General features: G+C 38.6%; 1 protein-coding gene across 1 annotated transcript; it reads left to right on the plus strand.

Annotated features, from left to right (window-relative positions):
• The first annotated feature begins 13,124 nt into the window (after positions 1 to 13,124).
• LOC128363343 (saxitoxin and tetrodotoxin-binding protein 1-like) lies at positions 13,125 to 16,468 on the plus strand. Its single transcript, XM_053324310.1, has 6 exons — positions 13,125 to 13,307; positions 13,727 to 13,872; positions 14,244 to 14,314; positions 15,108 to 15,197; positions 16,144 to 16,245; positions 16,388 to 16,468. Exons 1-6 carry the CDS (start codon positions 13,188 to 13,190, stop codon positions 16,402 to 16,404), a joined length of 546 nt encoding a protein of 181 aa, XP_053180285.1. The 5' UTR covers positions 13,125 to 13,187; the 3' UTR covers positions 16,405 to 16,468.
• Positions 16,469 to 17,191: the final 723 nt, after the last annotated feature.

Here is a 17,191-nt window from a genome sequence, read left to right on the forward strand (position 1 = left end):
CAAGTTGAATACAAACTGAGTACAGCCCTTCACTGCTTTACACCAGGGTTGCAAAACATGAACTGACCTCCCAGTGTGGTGATATTGCAAAGACTGTCAAAATGGTAAAGAATAGAATAGAGTTCACACAGGTGATGAGTCTTTTTCACTAGTTTAGAAAGAACAAATGTTTGTTTTCTTCATGTAACTTGTAGCTTTATTTTCAAAGGCCAACATTAATGATGTTTCCCAAGTAATCTGAAACACAAAAACCTGTCCACAAGGGTTGAAACAAACAAGTTTTCATATTATAAATCAAACTGGAGATTATCTACTCATTGAATCAATGTATCATTTTGTCTATAGGATTTATGATGTGAAAATAGTGAAAACATTCAGGTCAATGTCACAATTTCCTAAGGTCCAAACTGTGTGTGATGTAAATGTTGCCCACTGGGTGGCAGAAGTGAGTAGCTAGTATGTAACATCTGTTTACATCTGTTTACATCAGCCATGACAAATCCCCCACCTGGGGCCTGTTTCAGAAAGCAGGTTTAGTGAAAACTCTGAGTTAGTTAACCCTGAGATGAGGGAAACTCTGGTTTTTCGGTTTCACAAAGCCAGTTCAGCTTAACTCTGAGTCAGTTACCCTGGCAACATACTCTGTGAACCTAACCTGCTCGCTGGCAGGTTTTCTTCAACTAACCCTGAGTTTTTCCTCCTTTTTAGTTGAAGCCCGCAGACTGAAGGAGCTGTCAGACGTGTCCTTTTCTTAAAGAGTCAGTTAATATTGAAGCACAAATACGAAGCACAAATCTCCGTCAGAGGGTGATCGGACCCCGCTGGGATGTTTTATCTCTGATGATGTTCTGTTTGAGTGTTTCCATTTTTCTGTATAATCGATAATTTATCTGAACAATATTCTCAGCCCTCGTATCGTCTGTACGACACCACATGGACATGCTCTCAGTTCAGAACAAGTTCTCTGTTCAAGTTCATGTTTCCAAGGCAACCGTCTGTCGGGCTGTCGCAAATGCAGCATCTGAAGGTGATTGATAGCCAAGTGGTTACTGCGCATGCTTCATAGTGAAAGTGTTGCTGGTTCGATACCAGTGAGGAACTTTCTCTCTCTGTATACCAGCTACTGTTAAACGAAGGTGAAAGTGCCCAAACATAAATCTTTAAATAAAACTAAATTTGACTATTGCACTTAAAAGTTTACTCTTTTGTAGTGTTGTATGTATAAAGGCATGTAGGTCTTGCTTTCAAATAGACAATATTAAATACTGGCAGTGTTGGGATGGCTGAAAAATTGACTCTTTTTTGCTAGAAGATTTCATCAACTACTGAAATATATATCACATGTTGAATGTAGCATTTAAATGTTGTTTAATGAGGTAGGACAGGCTAAACAACTCCACAATTGTTTGTAATCAATACCTTACTTGTTTGAGCTATATTTTTATATTTCATATTCAGTTGCTGCCAAGTAGGCCTACGTTTTGTACCTGTTGGGGTCTGCATGAATGTTAAATGTGCCACGCACACATACACAGAATATAAATGTTGTATAAGTCGACCACTCGAGACAAAATGTTTCTCTTTTTTTCCATTAATATTCACTGTTGACTGTCTTTTCTTAAATATACTCATCATCTGCATGTATTCATTAATATTTCTAAATCCTTTGGGGAGAAGTAGGAGGACTGAGCCCTTTGTTTCTCCCGTTGTCATGGTGAATCATGTTATCCGTGCTCCATTGATGAGGGCTTGGTATCTCCTCATGCACAAGCTTCACTCAGAGTTACTTTGACTCAGAGTTGATTGAACTAACTGTTAACACTTGTTCTGAAACCGAAAACTCTGAGTTTGACAGCTCAGAGTTGGTCAACCTAGAGTTAAGGTTTTAACTCAGAGTTAGTTAAACCTGCTTCCTGAAACAGGCCCCTGGTCACCAAAGAAAAGAAATACAATTGAATACATCACAAAGCAAATCCTTTCAATACAATTTATTTGCAGATTTACTGATAACAAGTCACTGACTTTTTGATTATAACATTTCGATGTGTTTGAAATATTTAGACATACTGTATATTTAGGTGATTACAGCCAACAGCTGAGTAACAAAGATATTGTTGCTTAGTTTCAATATGATCCTCTCATACCAAAATACATGGTTCACTTAGTTGTACTCAAAGAGATTTTTTGAAAGCAGTTACCAGTAAAGAAAAGCTGACTTCACTCTCGAAAATGAGGTCAGCAATATGCAATATAATCAAGATGATAACTAAAATAAATGTAAAAATTTGTTGAAACACATGTTGAAATCATGTGGAAAAGTAGTCAGGTCTTTTACAGCTGTTGTTATAATCAGCAATTCAATCAGTGTTACTTTTTTAAAATATCAGGTGCATTTTTATATCATGTTCAATATATTAACCACCATGTCAGGACATGAGGACATTTCTGTTTGTTTATGTGTCACCAAAAGATTACACAATTGAAATTTCACAGTTTGCGAAAGTCAGTGTTGCAATCTCGCATCTGCATATTGTAGCAGCCTCTATATAAATGTTAGATGTTGCAGTTCTTCACTGAGCCTCTGAGGTGAAGTGTTTACCTGCTGCTGTCCACCATGTTTATGCTGCACCTGTCTGCCTCTGTCCTCGTCTCTCTGCTGTCTTTAAGTGCATCAGCTCCAACAGCAGATGACTGCAGTCAGCTGGTCCAAAATATGGCAGTGGATGAGCTTCCTAAGGTACAGATCACAAACTACCAATATTCTGTTGCCTCACTGTAATATTTAATGAACAATGAATTACTGCATTTAAAGTGTTAAAAGGGTAATTTGCTGAAATGTTAATTCAGCTGACAGTGTCTTTGACTTTTAATAGTTAACATTAATAAAATAACATGTAAGGTTAAAATTCTATTTTGTTGCTCTGAGCAGATCTTGGGCAAATGGATCCTGATCGAAGTGATTGCAGATGATGACTTGTTTAAGCCTGTATATAATATTGAGAGCTCATGGCTAGAGTTCAGTACAACTGCAGACAACCAGACCCTTCTGTTAAATACTAGTACCCGAACGGCTCCCAACGCGCACCAGTAAGTAGTCTCCTGTAATCAGTTATTTTACTCTGTGTAAAAGTTCATAATGGACTTATTTTAATTAGTAACATCTTAACAACATGGTGGATGCTGACTTCATGTGTGAAAATTGTGTGTAAATTGACTGTGGTGACTCGTAGTGTGCGAGGTTGCTAAGCTTGCTGGGAGCTGGAGTCAAGGACAAATTAAGTGAATGGAAATAGCAAATATAAAGTTGTTTCATCAAGTTTCACAATACAAGAATGAAATAATGTAAAAACAGATGAAAAGCTAATTCATTGCCATTTCATTGCACTTTTCTATGTTGGGGGTAGTTCTTTTCCCCAAGTTCCGATTACAATGGACTTGCATTAGAATGAGCCCTTTATCTATATAGAGATCGGGTTGTCTTCCACATAGCCTACCATGTTGCACCACCATGTTTCTACAGTAGCCCATTACAGACAGCCACAAAATAATAGGCTGACAACAGAGTTGTGTTGCTGTGCTACTGGATAGATTTGACTAGCTAATCTGAACAGCTAATAGCTCAACTGACAGCAGTGAATAATGAGAGTAAAGGAAAATAGGAGTGAGCATCCATGAGAGATGTGAATGGCATGCTGGTATGAGAAATATAACAATATGCTTATGAATGCAAAAGATAGACTGAACTTTCACTAGGCTCCAAAGTTGACCATCAAGCAAGGATGAAGAACTGTTGGTATTTTTCTAAAGTGCTAAAGACAGCAATTGTGGGTCATGAGACGGATCAAACGTCTAAATGTTGTTTTTTTTATTTCTGCCCTTTCGGTACTTAAACATCCACAAATCTTATTTCAGGAAAGATCCATGTATCACAGTTAATCTCAATATGACCCTCACCAGTGGCAAAGACTTGGAAATCTATGGTAAGTTGTTTTACTGAAGACACACAATGACAAATATGTGACAGTTACCTTTCATATATGACCTAAAACTCCATTATAGGTTTAACAGATGCTGTTATGACACCGTTTTTGAACAATTTAATCCACATATATTCAGTATATTAAGAGTATTGTCCTCATCATGAATCTCTGTGTCATGTCCTTCAGTGGCCGACACACTCAGCCACAAGTTCCTGCAGACCTGCCCTGACTGTCTTATCGTTCACCAGAAAAACAAATACCAAACAATGCATTTACTTGGTAGGTATGGGGGTAAACACCGATACAATATTGTAGAATAATGTTTGCATATTTGATGCGCTCCATGACACATCAGTGTCTCATATGATGCTAATGGATTATACCCACAAAATATATACTCTGTAACTTTTTCTAACCTTACGTTTAGGTAACCTACTGGTATACAATTGCAAGTAATTAATGATTAAGTAACTAACTAAGAAATAGATCATTTAAAACACTACAATTGACCATCATAAGCACCAACACTAGTTGAACTGTCTGTATAACTATCAAGCTTTACTCTCTGTGCACCCTCTATGCATATACTGTACAGTCTAGAGCAATAACAATGGCAGACAAGTCATTTTTGAAACAACATATCCTTGATATGAGACAGTGGTAGAAAAAAGCAAACTCCTTATTTCTCAAAATGTTGTCACTGAAATGACAACTGTGGTTGGCAGCTTTTACATGCTTTAAAAAGCAAACATTAAAGCAGACATTAGCTCTATGTGTTGGGTTAAAGCATTGCTGCTGTTTTAATTTTTCCACTTAACTGTTTTTAAATGAGGACTAAATATGCCTTAAATAAACACTTGAAGGCTACATTACATGAGATCATGCAGATTTACCTTGGCAGCATTTCCCAAGAATAATAAGGAAAAACGTATTAAACGATGTTAATTCTAACAAAAACCTATTCGGCTGCTTATAACTTACATGCTTGGACACATTAGTTGTATGCTTTATTATTGTTACACTTTTAACTTTACAAGATGAAGAGGCATTAACGATGAGGATTGTCTATGAGTTTGGCTGAGGAATGACTTCCATACAGTTTGAGAGGCCTGCTGTGCCTTATGGTTTCTATGGTCACACTGGACAACACTGTTCAGAGGAGGCCAATGGTCAGTTTACACTGAAGCATTACAGACTAACTGTTTTGGTAAATTTAGTTAATCTGATACCTGATGACCTGCAAGCACACACAATGTTCAATAGAGTGTGTGATTAGGAGTCAAAGTATCCACAGCAAAAGCTTCTGTGTTTAGTGACAATGACTGTGTTAGTTTTATGTGCATCTACCTCTTTTCACTATTACTCATCTCTGCAGGGAGGACTACGACTGTAGCAGATTCTCACTTGGAGACCTTCAGGAAACAAGCTGCGTGCCTCCAGCTTCCCGAGCTTCCAGTGTTTCACTATGACACGAACAAAGGTGAGAATTAAGCCACAGTTCTTGACCTGTGAGAATTAACAAAAGAAAATCATTCAGGCTGTTTAAAGTAGTTGTAATCTTCTTCTTCTCCTTTTTTTTTTTTTTAAAGAAAAATGCCATACTGGAATGCTCCATTCAGATACTGGTTTGCATGGCCTGTAATGTTCATACAGTGTATACTGTATGCCAAAACAAAAGATTGTCACTATACTAAAGAAACTGCTGCTGCTGCTACAAGGCCCTGATTTGATTATTTTTTTAATCATGATTTATCTAGAACACATTGTCATTATTTCCCCTAGTCCCTTTCTCTCAGCCCTCATCTTTCCTGTTTGACCATGAATGTCTATCTAAAGTCAACTGTCCTCTTTTGCCTTTACAGAGCTGTGTCCTGAATAGAAGAGAAGTCAGACTCTACTCTACAAGACATTTATGATCCATCCAATCAACAGAGCTCTTTACTAGGGCTGGGGATTTAAAAAAAATATGAACTTGTATTTATTGTATTTGTATTCATAACTTGTTTTAATCATTTATTAATTCATCATTTGTAGTGCAAGGAAATAAAGACAAACGTGTCCAGTGTGATGTCTTCAATTAAATGCTGTTGTCAGACCAAAAGCAAAAGCAGAAAGAAAATAAGAGAAGTAAATTCTTCCAAATAACCAAATAACAACACCGGCAGTAGGGTCAATGACCATTCTGACAGCCCTGAAATAAACACAGCACAATGTCCTGTACCATAGTACTATAGTCTAATGTTTGACCAATTTATCAGGTAGTGGTCATCATAACAAAAGACAAACTGTAAATGAAGGCAGTAGACTAATCACATGATGTTGACATCATAAGCTAAAAATATATTGCTGGTAATCAGAAGTCATAATGAACTCTTTGCTTGACTTAATACCTCGAAAAGTTAATTTATCACCAGCTGGCTCCAACTTTGTGTTAGTAGTTATCTGCTCAGTCTATCTGTTAGCTTTTGCGTGGGTTACTATTTGCTAGGCGGTTCTTTGCAGGTTCCAAACTGGCCTTGTGTTGAAATCATGTGGAAAAGTACTGAAAGTAGTCAGGTCTTTACAGTACCCTCATACACTGTGTGTTTTTAGCCCAAATGCCCAAACATATTTTGAATTATGTGTCTATATAAATTTACTATCATAGGTCATAATATACTCTGATATATAAATACAAAGACATATAAATACTAGAATGCAACAGTAGTGCCATACTGTATGTATTGTGCTTAGTCCCAGTATGTGTGTGTGTTGGAAGGTATTTGTGGTGGTGGTGGGGGGGTCAACAGTTTGTGAACAGGTCTTGGAAAAAAGCTGTTTGGCTGTTTGTTTGTCCTTAAATGCAGGACTCTGAGCATGCCTGAGGGGAGGGTGGTGAATACGGAGTGACCGGTGGTGTGAGGGGGCGTTCATGATGTCCCTTTTGTCAAAGCGATTTAATTGAATGTTTGTAAAAGGAGAGCAGAAAATCCACTTTGCTTGTCTTAATGATCTGTTGCAGGTCTTTCTGTTGTGATGCAGTGCAGCTGGAGTACAACACAGTGCAGTGAGTGTGAGTGTGCCCTCTATGGATGCAGTGGTGAAAGTTCTTTAAAATGTCACTGAGGAATTAGTTGCATTTCATGGTCCTCAGGAAAAGGAGGTGGTGTTGGGCTTTCTTGATGAGTTGTGCGGTGTTCAGGCTCCGGCTCAGATCCATTTATATGTGTACACCCAGGAATTTGAATCTGGCAACCCTTTCCACCTCCTCTCCGTTGATGCTCAATCCGCTGTGATGCATATTTTTTGTTTTTCTGAAGTTGATGATCATCTCCTTGCTTTGTTTTCTTTGTATTAAGGTGCAGGTCGTTGTTCCTGCACCATGTGGAGAATGTCTGCATCTCCTCCCTGTACACTGCCTTGTTGTTGTTGGAGATCAGACCCACCATGGTTGGGTAGTCTGCAAATTTAATGATGGTGCAGTTTTTTGACCAGCTTATCTGGGCTGATGGGGTTGAAGGCCAAGCTTAAATCAACAAACAGCAGGTTTTCCAGGTGGGTGAGGGCTGTGTGTAATGTTAATGAAATGGTGCTGTCTGTGGATCTGTTGGGCCTGTATGCAAACTGGTGTTGGTTGAGACCAGAGGCCTGTACTACGAAGCTGGATTTTCTCTGATCGAGGTAACTTCAGGGTTAACTCTGGGTTTTCCGTCCTACGACACTGGTTCACTTCTTACCGGGGTAAATCACCATGGTAACTTACGCTGAACGGCTAACCTGAGCTGGTTATGTTCTGGATAAGAGATAAGTATAAAAGATCCACCTCCTGACCAATCAGTTCTCTTAGAAAATGGCCTGCCCATTCTTAAAAGATCCTGTCAACATTGTGAGAAGAGCGCTTAGGAGAGAAAGAGTTTTTAGTGATAGATGCAATCCTTTTGATGTCCCCAATGACATCCTATAGGAAAGGTACAGATTTTCAAGCGACATTAAGTTAGTTTAATATTCAACATCCATTTGACATTCATAGTATAAACCTATTGTGCGCTTCAACCATTTGAGAGAATGATGTCAAACCCTGAGGGATATCTGTATAACATACAGTGCCTCGGCTTATTTTTCAAATATATTTACAATAAATAAATAACCTTACCACTACTCAATAAGAACATCACTGCAAAAGTGCAGAAAAGCAGAATTTTATTCATATTTTTTAATTGACCCAAACAGCTTTTGCTGCAACAGTGTTGCTTTTGGCCTGGATGATGTGTTTGAATTCTTCATATTTATGAAGAATAATTGTCTGCTCCTCCATGGTAAAGTAGGCTGCTCTGCAGGGTTTCTCCATGTTTGCGATTGGTCAGACGCTGCAAACACCTCCCCTTTATGTGAGCGCACAGTGATCCAGATTGGAAAACCCTGGGTTCAATTAACCAGCTTTGTACCGTTTATCAAGATTGCGAATGTATGTGTAAGTCAACACAGGTAAGGGAGAGATATCCCGGGTATTAATCCAGCTTCGTAGTACAGGCCTCAGGAGGGATGCAGGCCTCGATGGTGCAGCTTCTTTTCACTGGTCTTAGGCAGTGGGAGCCCCATGAGGGCCTGGGGTTAGGCTGCTGTGTGGACACATGAGCTCAACCCAACATTGTGTTTTCACTACCTAATGCTGCAATCAACTGCAAGTCAGAAGTCAATAGTAGTCACTGTAATCAATATAATAGAAAACATGGGACTTTTGTCTTGACATGTGTCTCCAGTTGGACAAGTTGTCCTCAATCAACTGGTCTAAGTCTAAGTCTGGTTTGTCAATCAATTATCAAGTAAACATTTTACAGTGTGTTAACACTCAAAGTGGATCTTTGAGTTTTAACACATTCTAAGTTAGCTGATTTGAAGAACAAAAGTTGGAGACCTTCGTTTAGTCAGATATGAGTGGGGAGTGTCTAATTATGTTTCAAATGATCTAGTTGAAATGAAATCTTGTGTGCACATTTTGGAGTGCACAAAATAAATAACAGGACTAATGGTGTGAAGGATGAAACTTGAGGAAATATTCCAAAAGCCTGCCTCCTGCTTTATCATCTGAAACAGCTATTTGGATGCTGTTAGGACTTCATTTGAAGCATAATGAAGGCCCTTATAATGCTCTACATGCCATTCCACATACTTCTGGTTTTCCACTCTGATAAGTGTATAACTGGGAAATGAGTCACTGGTAAATGGGTAAAATGACAAAGGCCAGTAACAAACATCTTACATGTATGTCTATCAGTCAAGATTAAGAAAAAAATTAAATGCATTTGATAACAATGATTGTTGACCTGAAGAGCACCTTCTTCACTGAACCAGTATCTGCCGAGGTTCCTTGTGCTGTACAAAGTCAATAGTGGAATAATGGGGCTGACCAGGCGGATGAGATGTATTGATGATGGCGTAAGTGTTCAAATGTTTATTGTTCTTCCAATGCCTCTCACATTTCTTGTTGGCATTGTCCACACCATTTTCCTGGTCTGCAGTACAGATATAAAATAGTACACACAGATTCTGTGTAGAGTGGCTCTTTTATCCTCTGAGCTCAACCCTAAATATTCCAAAATAAAGGGCCCTGTGTTAAAATCACTGACAATTAAGATTGAAAGCTTGTCTCCATCCTCTCACACTGTACAAAAATTAAGGTTTGAATATCAAAGATACAAGTGCTACCATCTTGTGCTTGTGACATCATTTGGAGCCAGAGTCTGTGCAGTAGTGATCAAGGTCCAATACTGTGCTCTGTGGGCAGCTTATGATCTGTAGCTATAGTTGAGCAGTTGACTAGTGTGGAGAAATGCAAAAAAACGAGAAAAAACAAGTGCAGAGAAATGCACATCTGTGTCGGATGGATACCATTTTCTACTTCTAATTAGTATGACCAAATGGTAATATTTATATCATATTAAATGATTGGCTTAGTTTTGGTTTTTGATATTCCTTTGATGACATTTTGATGGAATGCTGAAACATAGTTTAGTAATATGTTACAGTTTTTCTCTATTGCCAAAACACAAAACCCAGTACTCTAAACCAAATGACCAGTTGCCTAAACACATTTAGTAAAACTACCCCCCTTGTGGCCACAACCACAAACACAATTCACCTGTAGACACTGTTCACACAGCCCATCCCCTTTTTCTCAAAACTCTAAACACATTTTGCCGTGCTAAAACACATTTTGCATATAACTCTGCTCCAATATGCATTGTGAAGCTCATGTGATGCAAAATGCTACCCACAATCAGCAAAACTTGAACACAATGAACATACCTGAGGCCTGTACTACGAAGCTGGATTTTCTCTTATCGAGGTAACTTCAGGGTTAACCCTGGGTTTTCCGTACTACGAAGCTGGTTCACTTCTTACCGGGGTAAATCACCATGGTAACTTATGCTGAACGGCTAACCTGCTCCGGAGCAGGTTATGTTCTGGATAAGAGATCAGTGAGTACAAAAGCACCACCTCCTGACCAATCAGCTCTCTTATAAAATGACCTGCCCATTCTTAAAAGATCCTGTCAACATTGGTACGTGGATCGTGAGAGGAGCGCTTAGGAGAGAAAGAGTTTTTAGTGATAGATGCAATTTTTTAATCGGCCAAAATATATATTTAAAAAATAATCATTGAGGGACATGAGGGATATTATTCTGTATGTTATACAGCTGGTTTGAAATCATTCACTCAAATGGTTGAAGCATAATAGGTTTGTATTTTGAATGTTGAATATTAAACTAACTTAATGTCTCTTATGAGAGGAAGGGCACTGAGGAAGCGCTCTGCCCCAAACGTCTGTGCCGTAATAAAGTGACATTGTGTGATCAGAGTGTCCGTTTATATTGTCTGTTAAATTAATATTGTATGATCTCATGAATTTACACATTAACAGAGTCGGCAATTTTCTGCCAGCATTCCTTCCTGGCTTTTGCAGCAACAGTGTTGCTTTTGGCCTGGATGATGTTTGAATTCTTCATATTTATGAATAATAATTGTCTGCTCCTCCATGGTAAAGTAGTCTGCTCTGCAGGGTTTCTCCATGTTTGTGATTGGTCAGACGCTGCAAACACCTCCCCTTTATGTGAACGCGCAGAGATCCAGATTGGAAAACCCTGGGTTGATTTACTGAGTTGATAACCAGCTTCGTAGTACCGCTTATCCTGGACTGCGAATATCTGGTTAAGTCAACCCAGGTAACGGAGAGAGATCCTGGATAGGTTAATCCAGCTTCGTAGTACAGGCCTCAGGTGTCAATCAGTAAACACAACGACTCATAATTGAAAACACCTATTGCAAATGATGTGACCACACCTATATAAGTCAGTGCAGTTTGCTGAAGGTTCAAAAACAAAAATGGATGATCAAGACAGAAGAAGAGGAGTTCGTGTCAGAGGAGGCAGAGGAGCGGGTCAAGGAGGCAGAGGAGCGGGTCAAGGAGGGAGAGGAGCAGGTCGAGGAGGGAGAGGAGCGGGTCAAGGAGGGAGAGGAGCAGGTCGAGGAGGGAGAGGAGCGGGCCGAAGAGGGAGAGAAGCAGTCCAAAGAGGAGCAGGCCAAGGAGGGAGAGGAGAAGGAGGGCAAGCAAGACAACGCATTTTCATTACAGATGAAATGAGCAACAGTCATTGACCACGTCATTGTCCACGGCATGTAATGACTCATTTTTGCATTGAGTTGTGCTATTACTGCATTTTCTGCATTATGTAACTATTCCCATGAAATGCACACATCTATAGTAAATGCCCAAAACATATTTGAGAATAAATAAGGGTTGCTCAAATGCATCCTGGCAGTTGTGAAACTGTAAAAAGAACAGTCTCACACTGTGAAAATTGTGTTTTCAATTTTTTTGGTAATGTGGTTAATGATGCTCAGTAGTGTTTACATTTTTGCAGGCCTTGAGTGGTATTTTGGTGTCAGAGTTTGCTTTTGAGCATATGAACATCTGTTTTGGTGTGATGAGTTTGCTTTTGAGCATATGAGCATCTGTTTTGGTGTGAGGGGTTGGTTTTGAAAAGAAACTGTGAGGTTTAGTGTACGTAGCTTTAAAAAAGTGTTTTGTGTTTAGAGTTTTGTGAAAAGTGAGGGCAGTATCGTGAAATGTGTTTAAGCAATAGAGAAAAACTGTAATAGTCTACAAGCAGATGATGCTCAATAAACAATAATTGGTATTTGTTATTTTTTTTCTTTTTAATCAGAGCTGTACAGACAGGAAGAAGTCTGTCGAGGTAAGCATAGTTCAATGTGTCTGCAGTTGGACTTGACCCAAAGTAAATGAAATGGAGGCATTTTATACAGTAAAACCAAGGTAGTGATCAGCAAAGAAACAAAAGGCAGGAAGGGAGAGCATATACACAGTGAAACAAGTTAATATCACTTTTGCTTAGTGTGTTTGCATTTCACTCCACTTTCAGCTGACATTTAATTAATGCAGGTAAACTTTTAGCAGCAAATCATATTAAATCGATTGTCCCTGCCCATCCATAATAATGAAAAGGTCCTACTCCCAATTGAAGAAGGAGATGAGGCTTTCTCCTAAACGACTTGTCACTTAACATGATTGAAAGGGGTTTGTGGGAATTTAATTTTTTATTATCATTACTATTATTATTATGAAAAAAAGAATATTGATTGACTCTTTTTCAGTGATGAGAATTGGTAGTGTACTTAGTTCAAAATGTGCAGCTGATTTAATCATTTTAGATGTTATATAATGTTTTAGATGATAATGTTCAAGAGGTTAATTCATATTTAAGTTTATTTTGTTTGTTTAGTTTTAGTTTCCACTGTTTGCAGAATACTGCATGCATGTCTTCACAGTGTTATATTTTCACAGCTCAATGTCAGTAAATATTGTGTAGTTAGTATTGGACTATAAAAGAGTTGCAAGCCTGCATAGGTAGAGAATTTTAAAGTTTGAAATGGGCCTGTTGGGCTCTGGAGGTGTGGTTACAGCAATTGAGCATGGTTTCATGAGGCCCAAAATCCCTGGCAGCACCCCTGCCAGTTGGGGACATGACTTTTGTCCTCAGTTGCGCAAGTTGTCCTCAATCAACTGGTCTAAGTCAACGTCACTGAAAATGGCTGAAGTCAAACACACCCACACACAATCAGTCATGCCTGATATAAGACAGTGATCTCTCCCCTCTCCAGTTCAAAGAAGAGTTGATTCTCTGGGTGCTGTTACATCTGACTTCCACCATGTGTTTTCTGTCCAAGGCATTTGCTCTGGCTCTGCTGCTGACCCTGACCACAGCCGCTCCAACTCCTGAAGAATGTGCCAATCTGAATAAAACCCTATCAGCTGAGGAGCTGCACACGGTATGCTGCTTTACACCACTTTGCCGTTTGAAAATATTATATGAACATATTGTACTTTACAACCAACTGCTTCATAGAGCCATTTCAGTTGTACATTTGCATTCCCTACGAAAAAAAGGCAATTTATGAGCTCAGCACTCTGTATATTACTCCCTTGTTTTAATCTAGGGAAAAAATATGTAGAAAAATACCACAAAAATACAATACCTGCTGCTGGATAGCAGGTCAAAAAATGTATTTTACTATTCCTTTTTATAGGGCAATCCTACGCGTCTAAATCTGGCAACGTTGGGAGTACTGAGTTCACAAATGGAGCAAGGGGTTCCTTAAATGTTGCCTGGTGCAGAGCAAGCCAGAGTATAAACATCTCCCTGTCTGTCCTACAGCAGAAGAGTAAATCAAGTGTTTCTTCCTCTTAGATCTCTGGGAAGTGGATCCTGCATGAGCTCTACCTTTTGGGTGATGATGAAATTGGAAAGTCAGTGAAAGAGATCAACAGCTCCTGGATTGAATTAAAGCCTGCAGACAACAACCAGACATTCATTGCTAAACAGGGATTTTTGGCGTAAGTGCTGTCAAGTCACCTGCTAAATGTTCTTATAAATAAATATCTGTTTTTCTGTGGCTCACCAACGACAGAACTTCAAACTTCATAAAAAGGGAATCCAAGGATCGGTGGGTAAATCCGTGGAAGCTACATACAAGCCATATGATAACCACAGAATTGTGCAACCTTGTCCAATGTTTAAAATGCTCACAAGAACAGTCCTGATTGACCCACTGCTGTGGTAACCATGACTTTGTTTTCATTCACTTATGTTTACTTTGTATGCGTTACAAATGTAGTTAATATTCCTAAACTACACTGTGTCCTTATCTTATATATACCATTTGTAAACAGCATGTGTTGCATGTTTTTATCTTTTGTTTTCTCAGGAATGAGGTGTGCATCCGCTATTCGCTCAATTTGACTGTAGCTGGGAATACATTGCAAATCCCAACTATCTGTAAGTCAATCATTTATCAAATAAGCATTTTACAGTTTTGATTAAGGTTGTCCAAGATGTCCATGGCAGAACAGTCAATACTTGGCTACGACAGTGTCTCATTATGCTTCAAATGAACTATAGTAGTTGAAATTAAATCTTGTGTGCACATTTTGGGGTGCGCAAGATAAATAACAGGACTAATGGTAGGAAGGATGAAATTTGAGGAAATATTCAAAAAGCTTTGAAAATCTGAACAGCTTTTTAGATGCTGTTAGAAAACCGAATGACATTTGAAGCAGAATGAAGGCTTTAGTCCCCTATAATGCTCTACATGCCATTCCACATACTTCTGCACAAGTGCATAACTGGGAAATCAGAGTCACTGATTAATAGGTAAAATGCCAAATGCCAATAACAAACATCTAATATCAAACATCAAATATATGCATGTGTTTCAGTCAAGATTAATAATACATTTTAAATGCAATAACTACTTGTGAAGATCCATATCAGAAGCTAATCAATTAAATAATCAATAAAGCAACCAAGCTGGCGTTTACTACTATACACCTGATCATCATAAAATCAATCAGTATTAAATATGAACACATTTCAGTCACTGATACTGAGTAACCCAATCAATTAAGCAATCAAACTTCAGAGTAAAATAGTTGATTGATTTAAATAATGAGTAGCCTATACAGTAGATGGATATGTACAGTACTGGGATATGTTAACTGTCTCCATTCAGTACACTTACTTCCAACTCTCTTTCTTCCTCACTGCCTTTTCTGTTTTTTTGGCCTTTTAGCTCAAGGTTCCACATCCTTCCTGAAGACCTGTGATGACTGCCTGTTGGCGCACTTCAGCAATAGTGATAATCAAGTTATTTTATTTTATGGTAAGAAGCACTCCATCAAACTTTCTGTTCCTTTCTGAATGCTAAATGCCGTTAAGCTACAGTGTTAAAAAAAACATTTTGTTTTAACACATGTATCTTCACTAAACCGGGGTGTGGACCTCCTTAGTCTCCTAGTTCACATTGTAAGAGGTCCAACTGAATCCCACTGAGACAGAGGAGAGGAGCAGCTAACGTTAGCCTCTGCTGCTGTTTGTTGTCACTTCTCGTTGCGTTCTCCTCTGCTCTCAGAGAGTCTGTTCAATGCGGGAATACTAGTACTGTATTCATCCTCACTGTTCTGTAGAAAAGGTCCGGACACTGAATGGAGGACAGAGTTGCTCCGTCAGTAAGCGGCTACAGGACGTTATTATTAGCAGCTGTGGTCGAGCGAGCTAGAGTGTGAACAAAGTGAGGGGGCGGTGACAGTAAGACATTAGTCTGGCATTAGTCTTTTTTAATTGTTTGATTTGAACATTAAATTAACTGGTAAAATATATTTCTTGTGCTTTGTGGGTGTGTCATGCCATCACCAGTCATACAAGTAGTACAACCAGTAGTGAAATTACTAAAGCACACACACAACAATTCTAGATACAACCCCTTAATGTTGCTCTCAGAATGCACCAGAATAATGCATTGGACTTCAAAATGCTAGATGGCTAGATAGAGGGTCAGACTGAGACCTCACCACCATATGCTCTCAAAATTCTGTGGGAAACACTGAGATAGTAGTATAGTAGTATGAGTACTATAGTCTACCATCTTTCTAGATGTACTGGATACTCCTCTGTAAAAATAAGACACACCGGTCAAGTACATGCCTGGAAATTCATTTGTGTGTCTCTGACCATACCACACTTGGGAGTTTGTTTTCACAGTTTTACCAGATTTTGTGTTCTCATTTGATTTTCTCTCACATATCCCTTTAACTTTGTGTTTTTTCCAGCCAAGACAGAGACGGTACCACAGAAAGACCAGGAAGAATTCAGGGAACAAGCCAAATGTCTGGGCTTCCAACAGCCTCCACTTTTCACCTACACGCAAGCAGGTTCATCTCATATTACTGAAACTTGTGTGACAGCAATTTAGATCAATAATAATTACACCACTAGTGTATGTCAGTCTAAGTATGGATTCATTAGACAGTTTGAATGTTCATTAAATAGTCATTTCTACTTTTCCTCCTGCAGAGTTGTGTCCGGAGTAGATTGAAAGCACCAAAGAAACTGAAGAATAACAGCTCCATGATCATTAAAATGTTTAGAAAAACAGTATGTGGATGCATGTGTGATTATTGTTACATGGAATGCCTGCTTTAATACAGCATGTGGTGATAATAATTGTGGGTACTGTAAGAATATATGAAAATATTCTAAAGTACAAGAAAGAAGAATGTAGACTTTGTTAGCAATGGTGTAATACTGTAATATATTCTGGGGCTCTAAATGAGCGTTCGCCAACCTGAGGCATTAAGAATTGTAGCATGGTTCAAAGATTTAAAAAGAACACAATTTCTCTTCCTTTCTTGTGTCAAACTACAGTGTGAACCCAAGGCTTTAATGCAAGAGTAACATCTTTTATTTAACAATTTACATTTTTTTTTCAATTCAATTCAAAGGACTGTCCCAGTGGGTCAATTTGACAATATACACAGCAGAGCACATCTAAGCAGCACACACATCTCAACATGTGTTTCTTCAATATAGGTCTTATGTTTATTTGTATAGGTATATACTATGAACAAATGCCACACCACAGAATAGATAAAAAGCTAATTTTCAAATACATGAAATTCAGTGGGTTGGTTTTGTCAACATTCTGCCAAAAATTTGAATTGCTTGACCAAATGTTTGGTTTTTGTCTCTTTTTGTTACTGTATTTCCATCACAGTTCAACAGTGAAACACTGTCTGAGGAAACACTAAGAGGGAATCTGATGCTAAAAAAACAATGAATGTGACAGACTGCTGAAGCTCAATAGAAGCTTCACATCTA

The sequence above is a fragment of the Scomber japonicus genome, chromosome 8 (assembly GCF_027409825.1).
Source record: "Scomber japonicus isolate fScoJap1 chromosome 8, fScoJap1.pri, whole genome shotgun sequence".
Taxonomy (NCBI): Eukaryota; Metazoa; Chordata; class Actinopteri; order Scombriformes; family Scombridae; genus Scomber; species Scomber japonicus.